The sequence below is a fragment of the Schistocerca gregaria genome, chromosome 2 (genome assembly GCF_023897955.1).
Source record: "Schistocerca gregaria isolate iqSchGreg1 chromosome 2, iqSchGreg1.2, whole genome shotgun sequence".
NCBI classification, from domain to species: domain Eukaryota; kingdom Metazoa; phylum Arthropoda; class Insecta; order Orthoptera; family Acrididae; genus Schistocerca; species Schistocerca gregaria.
In genome coordinates, this window is record NC_064921.1 from 921,898,427 (window position 1) to 921,916,680 (window position 18,254).

The 18,254-nt window shown below is 44.1% G+C and overlaps 1 protein-coding gene across 1 annotated transcript in view; it reads right to left on the reverse strand.

Annotated features, from left to right (window-relative positions):
* LOC126336050 (monocarboxylate transporter 12-like) overlaps nt 1-18,254 on the reverse strand; it is a gene marked incomplete at its 5' end in the record, with an annotated part of 267,456 nt that overhangs the window by 19,315 nt on the left and 229,887 nt on the right. Inside the window, one exon of the mRNA XM_049999529.1 lies at nt 3,128-3,302. Within this exon, the coding sequence (XP_049855486.1) occupies nt 3,128-3,302 (175 nt within the window). The remainder of the gene's footprint in view (nt 1-3,127; nt 3,303-18,254) is intronic.

Below are 18,254 nucleotides of genomic sequence, written 5' to 3' on the forward strand. Positions count from 1 at the left end.
ATGGAAAATCCGAAAAGATACACAAGATTAGCTGTGGCTTGGAAGAGATATTTAGTGCGTCTTCTGTCTTATAGTCATTAGGCAGAAGGATCGAGTGACCTGTAGACACATACGATAATGCCTGCCATTAGTACGTACAAATACAAATTTACTTTGTTGTGTATTCAGAGAATCCATTTTCCTTTCAAGAACGTATTTCGAAATTAATATTTTTGCTTGAGATAACGGAAAGAAGTTGAGCGTAAATTACATATCAGAATGCTCATAAAATAGCTTTGCATCTGTCTGTGGAGATGCCGTAGTAGAGCAGAGGACAATTGTTCTGGTGGGGTTGCGAAGTATTATGCACATATGTTTAGTATGGGGGCAGTACAGTTGCAGTGTCATGTTTCCTTTTTATACTTATGACCAGAGAAGATGGTGAGACACATTACTAATATAATTTCCTCTCCAGTAATACTGCTATAGATGCCAAGAGTAACATACCCTTTTGTAAGATGGATCAGCGTCAACAGTAGTCAGTGTCCTTTCCTTCTGATCTACTGTCGAGTCGCGTTTATTCTGGAACAATTGTACACCTTGGCATGACATCGATCACCGAGCGAGGTGGCGCAGTGGCTACACACTGGACTCACATTTGAGAGGGTGATGGTTCAATCCTGTGTCCGGCCATCCTTATCCCTAAATAACTCCAGGAAAATGACAGGATGGTTCCTTTGAAAGGACACGGCCGACTTCCTTCCCTGTCCTTCGCTAATCCGATGAAACCGATGACCTTGTAGTCTGGTCTCCTCCCCCAAACAAGCCAACCCAACTCAATGATATCGAACTGCACGCCATTACCTCTGCTCTACCCACAGGGGACATTCTTGTGATTATAACATACATTTTAACATGTTTTTCTCATCACGATTGGAAAAGTCGCTACCTACGGATTCAGTGCCAATGGCCTACTATGAATTAAAGATATAGAGTGAATAAAAAAGCTTGAAAGACATTTGCTACAATTTATGGGTACCTACAGAAGAATTTTGAAGATCACGTGAACCATTAAGGTAAGGAATGAGCATATTCTCCTCATAACTGATGAACAAAGGAGTATATGAACACACTGACAAGAAGAATGGACAGGATCTAGGACATGTGTTACGACATGGGAGAATAACTTCCATAGTACTAGAGGGAAGTGTATAGGGCAAAAACTGTAGAGGAAGTGGGACAGGACAAGTTCCTCTCTCACCTATTTTTAGCATACAGAAAATTATTAAAGATTTGGTTACAAGCTAACACAACTTGACCAAGACTCTAGAAAGTTAGCGGCTTGAGCAGATATTAACAGAGCCTGGTAGGGCGCTAAAAACATGAGGTATTTTTATGATCCTTAGCTCGTAGAAATGGCTTGTTGGGAGCTAAAAGCAACTGACAGCAAGTCCATCTCTTAGTAAATCTTGCTGGACAGGCCCACAGCTGTATAGGGCTGACAGGGCAGCCCTTCATCAAGACAGAACTCCAGCAGAACAATGCTGTGCTAACTGCCACAACACCAGTGGAAGCCTGGGCTGGGGCGACGATCTAAAGGAACAAGTCTACACAGTATAGTCCTACACCGGGCATTGTGTGCAGACCCATGTGTAATAAAACTTCACAAGTTGTTGTGTTTGGCAATAGTGCAAATAGGCCAGTGAACCACTTCCCCCAGCTGCCTCAGTTGTATAAGAAAAATCTGACAAACGTTTGGAGACAGAATCTTCATTACAACTCCAAGGCACAGGCGATTTAGATAAAGATCTTTGAGATTGTATCTGTTTGCTTATCGCTGTGGGAACAGACATGACTTCAGAAAAAAGTCATCCCTTCCCCTCTGTGAAAATTAAAAATGGGTGTAATTGGCGGTTTCCTATTTTGTTCAGAGATGCAGGTTTCTTAACTCTTGCCCTGGTACATGAGTTTGTGCTGTCGTGTGGGAGGGATATTTAGCGCCTCTAAAGCCTTGTGATTGGCTCAAGACAGGGTGAAGGCGGTGTTGTTCGTGCACTTTGCACGAAAACGGAATTATTTTTCTGGAATGGGGCGAAGCACTCAGTTGTACGACTTTGGTCTGGTAACCACTTATGGTCGAAGCTCCGGCATGTGTGGTTGGTACTTGGAACCTGTCCTGAGACTGACTTCACTTGCGATTAGTTTAGACTGAGGAGACTGTGGTGAAGTTCTTGCTGTACCAACAGTGTGACTTTAAATGTCTTAGACTACTCGTTTGCCGACGCCACACTTTTTCGCTTTTGGTTTACCAGTCTTGACGTTTGGTGTCCTCGTGGGCTCTGTAGTATAAGTGAGACAAATTGGTCCTTGGTATGACCAGCGAACGAATGTGTCACACACTGAAATCTACCATGATTTCAGGGCTCTGGAAAAGAGTAAGTTCCTATCTGTCTGCCTGGTCGCTAGACCATGAGATTTTTGCATTTATTTCGTGGCCACGATCGATTCACAGGTGCCGCCTCCACGTTACATCTCCGCCGCACGTATCTCGTCAGCTGCAAGTTACATCGCTGCACGAAGCAAACAGGGTAACGCGCTGCAGCTCCGGCATTGTGAGGGCGTGCAGATGTCAATCTCCACTTGCTCTCAGCTGCACCTATGTAGAGAAACTTCAGTAGATTTGATCAATCAAAGTCTGCTCAGCGCCAGATAAATTCAGATTGCGTTATACACATTGTTAGGGCCAGATTACTTGACTCACTCCACTAGTGAAACTGTCTCTGCCACTCAGGATCGTTGTCCAGTGTAGTCTTAAATCACCTGTTAGTGGTTTACGGTATTCAATCATTAACTTGTTTAGCATAATTTGTGTCTGCTTCGGGAAAATAAATGCTGTTAATACATTAAATTTTGTCCACTTTCTCAATCATTTAGATAGTACCATAAGGGTTACCTTTCAGACGTGTGTGCTACTGTGAGACGAAGGGTTAGGCACAGGAGAGGAATTCGTGGCGGGCCATATAATACCAGAGAGAAGACTTACGACTAAGAAAGAAAGTGATACATTCCTGTCAATCTTTTACCCTGTTCACGTCTGCCGTCCTAACCCATAGAAGTGTTACCTGAAGGAGTAGTGATGTTGGCTTACCGATGCCCGCCATGGCGGCCTGGCAGAGGTACTGCCTGGAGACGAGGCACTGGTCGCTGGCTCGCACCACCATCAGCCCGAAGCCCACGCAGCCCAGGGCCGTGGCGAAGCCCAGGAACGTCTGCAGAAGCACCAGCGCGCTGTCGTCGAGGCCTTCTTGGTACCCTTGTAGTGCCTGAAAACGTACACGAGCATTAAAAGCCAAACTTGGAAGAGCAGTTGAGCCAAGTGTGTAATGTCCTGAGGAAATGATGTAGGATGAACATCGACAAATGTTCCAAAAAAAAAAAAAAACGGGTAATAGGATATAGTCGAATTGAATCAGGTCATGCTAAGGGAATTAGATTATGAATTGAGGCACTGAAAGTAACAAATTAGTTTTGGTATTAGAAAGCAAAGTAATTGACAATGGGTGCGGTGCAGAGGATATAAAATGTAGCCTGCAAAAACAAGAAAAGCGTTCCCAAGAATGAGAAATAAGTTAATACTGAATATAAACTAAAGTGTTAGGACATCTTTGTAAAGGTATTTGTGTGAAGTGTACCGTTGTATGTAAGTGAAGCCTGGGCGATAAACAGTTGAGATCTTTTGAAATGGGGTTTATAGAAGAATACTGATGATAGATGAGTTGAGCGAATTCCTAGTGAAAACGGGCTTAAGCGAGCAGGGGAAATAAAAAAAAAATTGTATTCACTTAAAGAAAGGTGCACGTGACAGAACAAACCGTAGAGAGTCAAAAAATCGTGTGTTAGTAAATGAAAGAAGTATTGGATAAAAACTGTAGAAGGAGAGCAAGATCTGAGTATAGTAAGGAAGTTCCAATGGGTGTTAAGTGGCAGTAGTTATAGGGAGGTGGAACTATTTGCTCAGTATAGCGTGGGTGGCTCCATCAGACAGGTAATCGGAGTGAAGAACACAAAAAAAAATCATGTTGTAACAACAGAGCAAACAGTTAAGTGAATGCTTTGAAACAATAGTGAAGATTCATGACTGAATCGTACTATCCATTCTGGAGCAATTAGATCGACACTTGAAACTTCCTGGCAGATTCAAACTGTGTGCTGGACCGAGACTTGAACTCGGAACGTTTGCCTTTCGCGAGAAAGTGCTCTACCCTCTGAGCTACCCAAGCGCGACTCACGCGCCGTCCTCACAGCTTTACTTCTGCCAGTACCTCATCTCCTACCTTCCAAACTTTACAGAAGCTACTTAGCCACAGCCTGGGGGATGTTTTCTGCATGAGATTTTCACTCTGCAGCGGAGTGTGCGCTGATATGATACTTCCTGGCAGATCTGGAAAGATCGACGCTTGACTTTAAGAGAACCCACACAGCCATGTAAGCGAAATTGTATAGAATGTGTATAGATTGGCACTGCAATTAGTAAATGACAATTCTGATGTCGCAGACTGTGTGAAAACCTGTTACTCCTTGCCACCACTGTAAGCGTGTCTTCTTCACTAATGTGGACACCAGAACTGGTGCCGAGAGGCCTTACATAACCGATAGATGATGGACTAGTCAGTTTAAGTGTTGTCGGGGGCTATAATGATTGCTTAAGTACGAGTGAGTTCCTCATCAGGGCACAAGGACTAATAAGGTTCCCTTCTAGGGACGTATTTTTTAGTACATGTTGCAAATAAACTTTTGAAAGTTGTGGAAGAGAGAAACACATGACAGAGTAGTGCTATTGACAAAAGGAGATATGAAGAGGTGAGAGTGCATTCCCGGCTGTGTGGCTTTCAAACGACCGCCCACTGCCACAGTCCCTGCCCCGACCGTGCTTAACGCATCGAATTCTACTGCAGTCTTGTTTCGACCTCGACGGCAATACACTAGGGGCGATTACAGATTGAGAATGGGGCAGGATAACACAAATATATTTGAATAAGAGCCGACTACAGGCCCAGTTCAGGAGGTTTAGTCTGATGAATCAACAAAAATACATTAATGATGAAACTCAAATGCTTGACGTTTTAAATAGGCACGGAAATTGGTGACAAAAATTCTCGGATATTACTTGTCAGGGAGACTACGTTCGGTCAATCAAGTAAAACAACATAAATAATCGGAGGAGACAAACAAATTTAAGAAGTAAAAATTGGAACTGACGATGAGCGAGAGATACTGCCCACTGAAGGGATGTGGCCGCATAAAATGGCAGATTCCAGATTGTCTTAGTGCGGGGAGGGGAGGAGGAGAAGCGCATGTAGGCGTCAGCGGTCTGAATGCGATCGTAATTAGGAATTGTCGTCGTAATTGCAGGTATCCAGAAATAATATCGGTGATTGCTTCTCTGACAAACGGCACTCTATTATCGACCGTGTGGTGCCTTAGCGCTTACTTAAACGGTACTAGCATGGTATTTAAATGGTAGGACCATGTGTCTGGACACTTGCTGTACCATCCACTGCAACCACGCCTTGACCTCAAGAGAAGGACCAGTGAGACAGAACTGTTACTGTGGCGACTGTTTAAAACTCATATAACGACAGGCAGTGGAGAGGGCAAACGAGAGCAAACGAAAACTCATTCCCATGTTTGGTTGTACAATTCCGCTTATTCATTTTCCACATCTTAAGGCGAGAGTGGTTGAATTTTTACAGCCAACTAAAAAGTGCATAGCGAGATAGAATTGGGCACGCTGCTTAGTTTGGTTGCAAGAAAATCACTTCTTCTAACACCCAGAACCACTTTTCCAGCATTTCTCTGGAGTATTCATACGCAAAGCGTCATTCAGACTTAGCACAAAGAGTTTCTCTACAACGGTAAATTCCATATTAGTGAAAAGAGTACTTTCTGAACTAATTGCAATTTTGGGCACCGGAGCATCAGTAATGTCTATTTGGCATCTCGTACGTGTTGGGGGCATATACAAAATCGATAACCAAATTAAATTCAAAATTAATTATTTCATAAAGGACTGACACTGATAGCCTGAAAGGCTTGTAATTTCTAATTAACCGCATTATGATATGGCGATAATAGTGTGCCATTAGTGGAGATTCTGGCATCACACGGAAAATCGCCAATAAACTTGCCTGCATTTTGCTCATGCGGTTCACTGGCTGCAAGGCCTAAATATTAAAGCGTTATCATCATGATGCTTGTAACTAGCGAATCAGAGCAGCCGGCAAGCTGTGGTTGTTCCCGACAGAGCGTACTGGCGCAATGGTTAGCACAGTGGACTCGCATTCAGGAGGACGACTGTTCAAACCCGCGTCCAGGCAACCTCGTTTAGGTTTCCCGCGATTTCCCTAAGATAAATGCCGGAATGGTTCCTTCGAAAGGGCACGGCCGCTGTCCTTCTCACTCCTCCCCTAATCGGAGCTTGTGCTCCGTCTCTAATGACCTCGTAGTCGACGGGACGTTGAACACTAATCTCCTCTTCCTTGAACCGCGCGGTCACTGGATCCCACGCAGCGCTGAACTGCAAGCCACCGTCACTATTCAGGGTGTTTGCGGTAATTTTTATTTCAATAGCTTCCTTTATTAAACTGTCCCAGAAGCCGTTAGTGCGAGCCACGACAGAGGTATCGTCATTTTTATGTGGTGACCGTTTCCTAACGCCTGCTCAGCTAACGCAGATATCTCTGGATAGCATAGGCTATAATACCTCTTATGTTATTTCCTGCGTTGTTCCCCAGTGCGCACTGTTTGTCCGATATACTTCTGGCCACACTCAAAAGGTATTTCGTATACTCCAGGTGTTCTGAGACCTACTGCGTCTTTAACTGGTCTCAGTAATTGACGGATTTTTGTTGGAGGACTGAGGATTGATTTTATCTTGTGTCGTTTCAACAGGTGGCTTATCTTGCCCGACACAGAGCCACAGAATGGCAGCAAAGCCAGTTTCTTTTCCTCCTCTTCGTCGGTGGTCTTATTCTGATATCTCCCAGAAATCACTTCTCTCACTTGACGGGCGCTGTAGCCGTTATTCCTAAAAACCTTGCGTAGGTGGCTCAGTTCATGGGGAGGTTATCATCGTCTGATATTACTCTTGCACGATGCACCAATGTTTGGAACACTGTGCGCTTCTGTGCCGGATGATGGTGGCTGGTGAAGTGCAGGTACAGGTCTGTGTGGTTGGGATTTCTGTAGGCGCTGTGGCCGAGGCACCCATTTCGTTTACGGTGGACAAGGACGTCGAGGAAGTGCAATGCATTATCTTTTTCCACCTCCGTGGTGAACTGGATATTACATTGATGCCGTTGAGGTGTTCCAAAACTCGTCGAGTTTCTCGCGTCCGTGTGGCCAAATGACGAACGTGTCGTCAACGTATCGAAAGAAACACTTGGGTTTCAATGGCGCAGTATCTATGGCAATATCCTCAAAAAATACACCCTGAATAGAGACGGTGGCTTGCAGTTCAGCGCTGCGTGGGATCCAGCGATCGCGCTGTTGAAGAGGGCACATCGAACGCCGACTCAAAACATGCCCATATATGGCAATGTCACGGGCACCAGTGACGTCACAGCCGGCAGCTAGCGTACATAAGGGCGCACTAACAGCCCACCGGCAATCATGCCACTTGGCCATGGCCGATGAGTGCTTGGCCGACATCTCGTGTAGTTTTAAGCAATTGACGCAGCTGGAAACCCGTGAACATTTTATTCAATGTTATCCCCGCGAGACTGTGCATTCATACAAGAGTTACCGTTTCCCCTACGTCTTCATGATGAGTATGCTGTGGACTCTACCGTCTTCCAAGAGCATAACAGCCGTCCTCATAGCCACGTAAGTATACGTTCCTGATTCCACGACCACTCACGGAGCCATTCGCACCTCGAAAGCCTAAATACAGCACACGATCCTGTGGAGACTGCCTGCGGTTATTTGAATAAGAGGATGAAACGTAACAACCCACATCGCCGCAATTTGGCACTTATACAGAATGTAGTCCTCAGTGTGAGGCTTCACTTGGTGGGCCACACCTGAATAAACTTCAGCTCGCCGAATCGAGGCAATTTCCAGGGATAGATACTGTCTTACTCTATGTTAATGTGACGTCTCTATGGGGTGACTAGTTTTCCGTCTGCTGCATTCGTATTTGCTACTTGGTCAACACATGGCTGATCAGTGATTTTCATGTCAACTGCTAAAGTTCTCAGTTCGAATACGATGAATTTCCTTGAGACAGAGAAGTTGCTGTCCATGCATCAGCACGGCTTTAGAAAGCATCGCTCCTGCGAAACGCAACTCACCCTCTTTTCACATGATATCTTGCGAACCATGGATGAAGGGTATCAGACGGATGTCATATTCCTTGACTTCCGGAATGCGTTTGACTCAGTGCCCCGCTGCAGACTCCTAACTAAGGTGAGAGCATACGGGTCGGATTGCTTCCCAAATATGTGAGTGGCTCGAAGACGTCTTACGTAATAGAACGCAGTACGTTGTCCACGATAGTGAGTGTTCACCGGAGGTGAGGGTATCATCTGGGAGTGCCCCAGGGAAGTGTGGTAGGTCCACTGCTGTTTTCCATCTACATAAATGATCTTTTGGATGTTTGCTGATGATGCTGTGGTGTACGAGAAGGTGTCGTCGTTGAGTGACTGTAGGAGGATACAAGATGACTTGGATGGTGTAAAGAATGGCAGCTAACTCTAAATATAGATAAATGTAAATTAATGCAGATGACTAGGAAAAATAATCACATAATGTTTGAATACTCGCTTAGTATTGTAGCGCTTGACACAGTCACGTCGATTAAATGTTTGGACGTAACATTGCAGAGCGATATGAAGTGGGACAAGCATGTAATGGCAGTTGTGGGGAAGGCGGATAGTCATCTTCGGTTCATTGGTAGAATTTTGTGAAGAAGTGGTTCATCTGTAAAGGAGACCGCTTATAAAACACTAATACGACGTATTCTTGAGTACTGCTCGAGCGTTCGGTAGCCGTATCAGGTGGGATTGAGGGAGGACATAGAAGCAATTAAGAGGCGGTCTGCTAGATTTGTTACTGGTAGGTTTGATCATCACGCGAGTGTTACGGAAATGCTTCTGGAACTCGGGTGGGAGTCTCTAGAGGAAAGGCGGCGTTCTTTTCGTGAGGCGCTTCTGAGGAAATTTAGAGAACCAGCATTTGAGGCTGACTGCAGTACAATTTTACTGCCGCCAACTTATATTTCGTGGTAAGACCACTAATATAAGAAAAGAAAGATTAGGGTTCGTACAGAGGCATATAGGCAGTCATTTTTCCCTCGTTCTTTTTTGGGAGTGGAACAGGGAGAGAAGATGTAGTAGATGTAAAGAACCTGATGTTGGAGTTTGGCGACTCCAAAATAAATTGGATCTGAATGAATTAACGGAAATAAATCTTGTGAATAAAGAGAAGTGAATTTCCTTTATCTAATCTTCAGTGGTTCTTACTGATAATATATATACAACCAGACTAGTAACTAGCCGTTGATGTTTCTGAGTGCTGTGTGCTGGTACCCGAAACCATACACCAGCCTACAGTGATCACTAGTGTTTCAACTGTCCTATCGTGTCCACAACTGAAATGCTTCAAGTTGCAAATGGTTCGGGTACGTTCCTTCCAGCCTCCACTGAGGGTCGACTTCAATGGTGCGGGCCTTACATCTACGGAAGATGGAATGCATGAAAGAGATTCACTTCAGTACATCTACATTGGTATGACCAACTGAACTTGAAGTTTGGCTATCCAGATTATGGGTTTCAATAATTTCCGTAAGTGGTTTAAGGCGAATGCCGACATGATTTCCTTGAAAGGACACAGTCGATATTTTTGCTCAATCCGAGCTTGTGCTCCACCTCTGACTTCCTCGTCGAGAGGAGATTAAGCCCTAATCTTACACTTCTGTCGCAGTTCTGTTGATCGCATTGTGTCGAACTCAATAGCAACGGTTTATCGGTTTCGACTTCTATGTGTCATCATCAGAAACGGTGTCTTGTTACAAAAGTAACATGCTGACGCGTCATCTAACGTCCATCCTGGTCACTTGACATCAATTCAGATGTTTTCACACTTGGAGCAGCACATCGTGCCGTTGGCAAGAGAGTTTCGGTCTCAGGACCTGGAAAAGTCTCAGTGTCTCAGAGGCCTTAGAATTTTGTTTTCGAGCGGATCGTTGCGTACTGCACTTCGAAATTTTCGTGTGTGTCATATTCACGGCATCACGCGTGATTTCCGTACGTTGCACTCTCTAATCCCGTGTGCGGTTCTGTTTTCTCAACCTGTGGTTTGGAATTAGTCACATTAGCAGCTAGTAAAGATGAACTAAACTTTAGGTTCGCATAATGCTGTATAATAAGGTCTGGTTAGTAGCTAATAGAGTTTTAGGGAATCAAGGCCAATTAGTTACTTTAGAATGAGTTTGTGCTATCGTAAAATTATATAATCTGTAAAAACTATTACTGGAGGACTTTCAACTGCGTGTAATTATGTGTAATTAAAGAATAACTTGCATTCAAAGTATTTGTACTGTGTTGGCTGTGCTTACAAGTCTTATGATATTGCATTTAGGGTACATCTCATGACGATTTTCCAGTTACATCCATCTGCAAATTTAAAGAGGAATAGTCTAATCCGAGCCCGCCCGGTTAGCCGTTCGATCTAACGCAGTGCTTTCCGGGCGGGAAGGCGTGCCGGTCCCCGGCACGAATCCTCCCGTTAGATTAGTGTCGAGCTCTGGTGTGCCGGCCAGTCTGTGGGTGGTTTTTAAGGCGGTTTTTCATCTGCCACAGTGAATGCGGGCTGGTTCTCCTTATTCCGCCTCAGTTTGACTATGTCGGCGAATGCTGCTCAAACAGTTTCTCCACGTACGCGTACACCAAAATTATTCCGCCACGCAAACACTGGGCTTGCACTCGTCTGCTGGGGAGGGGGCACTGTGAGCCGAAACGCACAATAACCCTGGGTTCGGTATGGGGCGCTAGTGGGGTGAGTGGACTGCTGTGGCCTGTTGTGGGGTTGTGAACCGGGGACGAAGCCTCTCCGTCGTTTATAGGCTCCCAGTTCCATACAATACAATACGTCTAGTCCTGCAATCTCAGTGACTATTCCTATGAAGTTAAGGATCACACATGCTAACCCAGCAAAGTACAGTATGAGAACAGTGTTCGTCAATAATATCTCCCTTTTTCAAGACGTTATTGCATAACATCAAAAATACAGACGAAATTAATTTAGCTGTGAACAACAAATACTATGCCATTTTACACTAGCTGGGTTTTAAATTTATATTTTCCGTCGTCGACACAATGACGAAGCCTTTCCCGTCCATCGATGTTTGTACATTTGAGCCTTAAAGTGTCCTCAAACATTACAAGGGGATAAATCCGATGACTCTCGTGGCAAGGTGATGCCTCCTCACGAAGAGACATCTCTCTCAAAATTTCTAGGGGTGCATGTGAAGATATCTGTGCGGGATTCTTCTTACATTCCTATCAGACAGTCCCAGGGTAGATGCATCTCTAAGTGCTGAAGCTTTGAAACTTGCTGAACGAACGCTCTCATACGTCATACTGTCCGAAGTGGGCCAGTAAATTTTGTTTCCTGTGCAGAACCTGATTATCTAAAATCTCATATCACATCTTGAATGGATTGTTCGTCAGGTACAGAATCATGTCGATGAAGTCGGAACCAAATGTGAAATGTTCGCTGACTAGTAATAACAGAACCCCCAGTACGTAGAGTATGTTCGTTCACAAAAACTGGTCTGGGCACTGCACGTATCGAAAATCGCAGGTGTACCGCTACCGATTGATACTCGCTCGACATCAGTATCCGCGCTACAGCTCACTCAGCAGTCTCTCCAAATACGCAAGGTCTTTTTTGCCAGACCCTCAACAAGATGGATTGATTTCAAGTGCCTCAAGATGAGCATTCGTTGCGTTACGTTTGTAAAAAACACTGGTTATAAAGATGTAAGCACTGAAGGTAATAGGCTGTTAAAAGTACTTGGAATGCGGTAATGACAGTTATGAATAGAACAGTACATAGCGCTGAAGAAGGAAAGTCCTGTGACTACATGCCGTTTGTGATTTGTGTGCTGGAGGCTGTGTGATTGACGCAGTGTACAGCATGCAGCAGAGTGGTCTGGTAATCATGTCGGGAACAACCCGAGATGGTGTTTATGTGCGACCAAGCAGACGGAAATGGTCGAGATGTAGCACAGCTATACTAAAATAAATGCCCTCACAGATACTGGCCACGTCTCCCAACAATTCATGTCCTTTTTGGGATTGTGTGTGATCATGGTTTCTTTCAGACAGACGAATGCGCAGGAAGGTGATGGGCTCTCCGTACATACGGCATGGGGGACCGGGTTCTACAGGATTACGTGACGAACTCTAGCTCAAGCTCCAGGTAAAGTGACCCGCCAACATGTACGATTATGTGTATCCTGTACAACAACCGCTACCATCCCGACCACCTGCACGAAGCGCAAGGAGTACCAGCAGCGGGTTTCCCTCTACGAAAAGCGCTTTGTCGATGATTTTTGCATTGGAACGTACGAAAGAATACGGAAGCCCATAATGCGACGAGTGAATGCGTGCACTGCATCTCGTGGATACCACATTGATCATCTTTCGCGACGCCGATGCGATGCAGGTCTGTATTGCGTTCCAGAATGATTTGTTGTCGTTACACGCCAACCGCCCACTTCCGGACACACAGTCGTACGGCATTTTCTTTTTATAATTTCTAGTCAAGAATCCGTTCCTCCAGTTTGTCGGTTTCATTTAGGTTCACCCTGCAGATCGAGTGCTGCAGTTTAACAGTGTCGAATTTTTCCAGAATGAGATTTCACATTGCAGCTGAGGGAGCACCGATACGAAACTTCCTACCTGGAGAGCTTCTGTGAAGTTTCGAAGGGAGGAGACAAGGTACTGGCAGAAATGAAGCCGTGAGGACGAGTAGTGAGTGGTGCTTGCCTACACGGTAGCTCAGCACGTTCGGTCAGCGAGCTGGCTGGCCTCTGAATTAAAAAACTGAGTGAAACAAAGGATCAACAACGAACTTCAATGGGTATCATGTGGCGTCCGCTGCGACCAAATACAATGAACAATAACGAACAAAATTACAAAAAGAAAAAAAAAAAGTTGCTAGAGTCCTTGACCGCGAAAGGCAAAGGTCCCGAGTTCGAGTCTCGGTCCGGCACACTGTTTTAATGTGCCAGGAAGTTTCAGTGTCGAATTTCATGAAAACCTTGCTGAACTGTTGGCTGAGGCTTTGAGATTGTGTGAAAGGCGTACGTGGGTGACTTATTTGGAAAATTACTCCCTGCAAATGACAGCTGTTCCGTCTGCCTGAAACTTTTGAATCTGGTAAGGCAGGTAAATTATATGAATGCGTTGTGTCTGCTCTGGACACAAGTACGTCCGACCTCCTGCGGGAATCTCAGAGGAGCAAACATGGAGGAAATGGACAGGGGCTGCAGATCGGTGGCGCTCGGTGGGAGTGTGGGTTGGCTGTGTGGGGTGACGAGATGGCCAGCACAGTTACGATATCAATGGGTCTCGGACGGCTCAGTAGGAGATCCCAGGTTCGAATCAGGATCCGTTACTCACTTTCCGTCGTCGCCGCTGACTCCGCGTCATGTTCCGATGAAGCTCACATCAGTAATCCCTTCCCTTTCCTTTCCTTTCTCCATCTCTCCACCAGCTTTAATTGATATGCAATGAAGATAAACGCACAGTAATCAGGTTTTTCCAAATCCGCCCCACAGCGCACGGGCGCTTAGCGATGCCCGAGAGCTCGCCCGCGGCCAGTCACAGGTTATACAGTGTATCGACCATAAGGTCCTGTTACAAGAGTCCTGTGCACGTGTGAGCCTGCCGTCGGTCGGTCGCTCGGTCATTTTAGTACAATCTGTAGATTACGGCCGAGCTGCAAGCCTGGCCACATGTCAGCTGTTTGGGCACTCCGACCATCATATCCCGTGGGCAGCCGTCCGCGGGCCAGCGGGCGGGCACACGAGCGAAAACAACCTGACGTACGCTGTAGACGTTCGCCGTACACTTACATCTACATTTACATATATACTCCGCTAGCCACAAAGCGGTGTACGGCGGAGGGCACAATTGGCGCCAAAGCCATGTTTTCCCCCCTCCGTTTCACTCGCGGATCGGGCGAAGGAAAAACGACTGTCTGAACGGCTCAGTACGAGCTCTTATTTCCCTTATCTTTGAATGATGATCATTACGCGATTTGAAAGCTGGTGGTAACAATATATGCTCTACGTCCTCGGCGAAGATTGGATTTCGGAATTTAGTGACCAGCCCCTTCTCTTTAGCACGTCGTCTATCTGCAATTGTGTGCCACTTCAAACTTTCTATGAGATTTGTAAGGCTCTCACGATGGTTAAATGTACCAGTCTCGAATCTTGCCGCTCTTCTTTGGACCTTCTCAATCTCTTGAATCAGACCCAACTGGTAAGGGTCCCATACAGACGAACAGTACTCCAAGACTGGACGAACTATCGTATTGTAAGCTATTTACTTTGTTGAAGGACTGCATCGCTTCAGGATGTACCAATAAACCGCAATCTAGAGTTCGCCTTACCTGTTACTTGTGTAATCTCATCACTCCATTTGAGATCATTTCTAATAGTCACACCCAGATAGTTGACTGATGTTACCCCTTCCAAAGACTAATCATTTATTTTGTACTCATACATTAATGGGGATTTTCTCCTTCTTAAACGCAGTAGGTTACACTTGCTAATATTGAGATATAACTGCCAGTCATTATACCACGCACATATTTTCTGCAAATTCTCATCGATTTGATCACAACTTTCGTGTGATACTACTTTCCTGTAGACTACAGCATCATCGGCAAACAGTCTAAGGCCGCTGGCAGTACCATCAACCAGATCGTCTATGTGAATCGTAAAAAGCAGAGGACCTATTACGCTGCCCTGGGACACACCTGAAGTTACTTTCGTTTCTGTTGAAGTTACCCCGTTCAGGACGACATACTGCTCCATGTCTGTTAGAAAACTTTCTATCCAACCGCATATGTCACTGGATAGACCGTAAGCGCGAACTTTTTGTAGCAAGCGACAGTGCGGAACTGAGTCGAACGCCTTTCGAAAGTCGAGAAATGTGGCATCAGCCTTGGAGCCTGTATCTAGAGCCTGTTGTATATCATTCACAAAGAGGGCCAGCTGTGTTTCGCATGAACGCTGTTTCCTAAAACCCTGCTGGTTTCTGCACATCAGCTTCTCAGAGTCTGTTGTTGTTGTCTTCAGTCCTGAGACTGGTTTGATACAGCTCTCCATGCTACTCTATCCTGTGCAAGCTCCTTCATCTCCTAGTACCTACTGCATGCAGTCTACATCCTTCTGAATCTGCTTAGTGTATTCATCTCTTGGTCTCCCTCTACGATTTTTAGCCTCCACGCTGCCCTCCAATACTACATTGGTGATCCCTTGATGCCTCAGAATATGTCCTACTAATCGATCCCTTCTTTTACTCAAGTTGTGCCACAAATTTCTCTTCTCCCCAATTATACTCAGTACCTCCTCATTAGTTACGTGATCTAAACATCTAATCTTCAGCATGATCCTGTAGCTCTACATTTCGAAATCTTATATTCTCTTCTCGTCCAAACTACTGATCGTCCATGTTTCACTTCCATACATAGCTAGACTCCATAAAAATACTTTTAGGAACGACTTCCTGTCACCTAAATCCATACTCGATGTTAACAAATTTCTCTTCTTCAGAACCGCTTTCCTTGCCATTGCCAGTGTACACTTTATATATATCCTTTCTATTTCGACCATCATCAGTTATTTTGCTCCCCAAATAGCAAAACTCATTTATTACTTTAAGTGTCTCATTTCCTAATCTAATTCCCTCAGCATCACCCGCCTTAATTCGACTACATTCCATTATCCTCGTCTTGCTTTTGTTGATGTTATCTTGTACACTCCTTTCAAGACACTGTCCATTCCGTTCAACTGATCTTCCAAGTCCTTTGCTGCCTCTGACAGAATCGCAATTTCACCGGCGAACCTCAAAGTTTATATTTCCTCTCCATGGATTTTAATTCCCATTTCGAATTTTTCTATTGTTTTCTTTACTGCTTGCTAAATATACAGATTGAGTAGCATCGGGGAGAGACTACAACCCTGTCTCACTCCCTTCCCAACCACTGCTTCCCTTTCATGTCACTCGACTCTTATAACTGCCATCTGCTTTCTGTACAAATTGTAAATAGCATTTCGTTCCCTTTTTTTGACCCCTGCCACCTTCAGAATTTGTAAGAGAGTATTCCAGTCAATATTGTCAAAAGCTTTCTCTCAGTCTAAAAATACCAAAAATGTAGGTTTGCTTTTCCTCAGTCTTTCTTCCAATATAAGTCTTAAGGTCAGTATTGTCTCACGTGTTCCAACATTTCTACGGAATCCAAACTGATCTTCCCCGAGGTCGGCTTCTACCAGTTTTTCCATTCGTCTGTAAGTAATTCGTGTTAGTGTTTTGCAGCTGTGACTTATTATCCCATTAGCGCCGGAATTAATTTTTGGTAATTTTTTTAAATTTGAGATTTATGTCTGTAAAAGGCATAAATTACACAACAGAGTTGTTTCGACGAAAGTCATTGCCCCCATTAGCGAGATATTTGATGTTGCCATATGGCTACGCTAGGCGCTTTCACTACCTACATTTATATGGATTATAACTTCAACTAAAATAAGTACGTTATTGAAATTTCTTATTACATAGACAAGTTTCGTGCAAATGTATTATTCAGTCTTCATCATACAATTGATACAGTACAATTAATAATCAAAAATCAAACCTTGAACTCAAGTATTTTACATGAAAATTTACAGTCCTTGTGTGAACACCTTTTCTTCTTCTTTCCTTCTCTGTGCTGGACGAGGTGGTCAGTCTTATCATACTTAATTGAATCTGATATGCGGCTGTCGGAACATGCCCTTGATGTAGATGATCCATCTGATCAGTACCTCCCATGTATGTATTATATTTGGCTACCAGTTTTGGTCTGGGAATCATTCTATTCCGCTTTTTTTGTTGCGAGAATATCTTGACTTTACCAACTTCTTGTGCACCATTGTCACAACTGAGTTGTCACGCCACCGCACGTACAATAATCCATCATTCTTCTCTATTCGGATCTGGGGGCTCAAGAAACACATCACCTTCAATATCGTCAATATAAAGAATGTCCAGCGCCTCATCAAGCGAGAAACCTCTTGTAAAACAAAAAAGAGAAAATTCGTCCTTTTACTGAGTACAAGCGCCTAGTGTTGCCATATGGCAACACCGACGTTCAAACGGCCTAAGCGAACTTCATTTATTTCACAGCAAGCAGTAACCTCCAAAGAATATATATTTGAGTATTTGAAGCACAACCTTACTAAAAAACCAAATTATATATCGCAACTTACTGTGTAAAACATACTTACTCGAACTTATACTCCATTTTTCTTCTTAATTCAGCAAATGACGACTTCCAACACTGCTTATGCCGCAGAATTTAAATGTATTGTTAAAACTGTTGCATTGTGGTGATGTTTACAGTCTTGTGGAACGGAATCCAGTTTAGATTAGATTAGATTAAGACTTCTTCCATAGATCATGAATACGACACTTCGTAATGATGTGCAACGTGTCAGGTTAATAAAAGATGTCTGTACAAGGTATTACATTACACAAAATATTGAATGACACTAATGTTTAAGTTGTTTTTCCTTAATTTATATCTAAACATTCAGCCAATGAGTAGAAGGAGTTGTCATCTAGAAATTTTTGTATTTATTTTTAAATGTTGGTTGGCTACCTGCCAGGCTTTTGATGCTGTTTGATAGGTGACCAAAGGCTTTTGTGGCAGCATAATTTACCCCTTTCTGTGCCAAAGTCAGGTTTAACCCTGCATAGTGAACATCATCCTTTCTCCTGGTGTTATAGCTATGCACACTGCTATTACTTTTGAACTGGGTTGGATTATTAACAACAAATTTCATATGTGAATATATATACTGTGAGGTTACTGTGAGGATCCCTAGATCCTTACATAGATGTCTGGAGGATGACCGTGGGTGGGCTCCAGCAATTATTCTGATTACACGTTTTTGAGCAATTAATGCTTTTCTACTCAACGATGATTTACTCCAGAATATG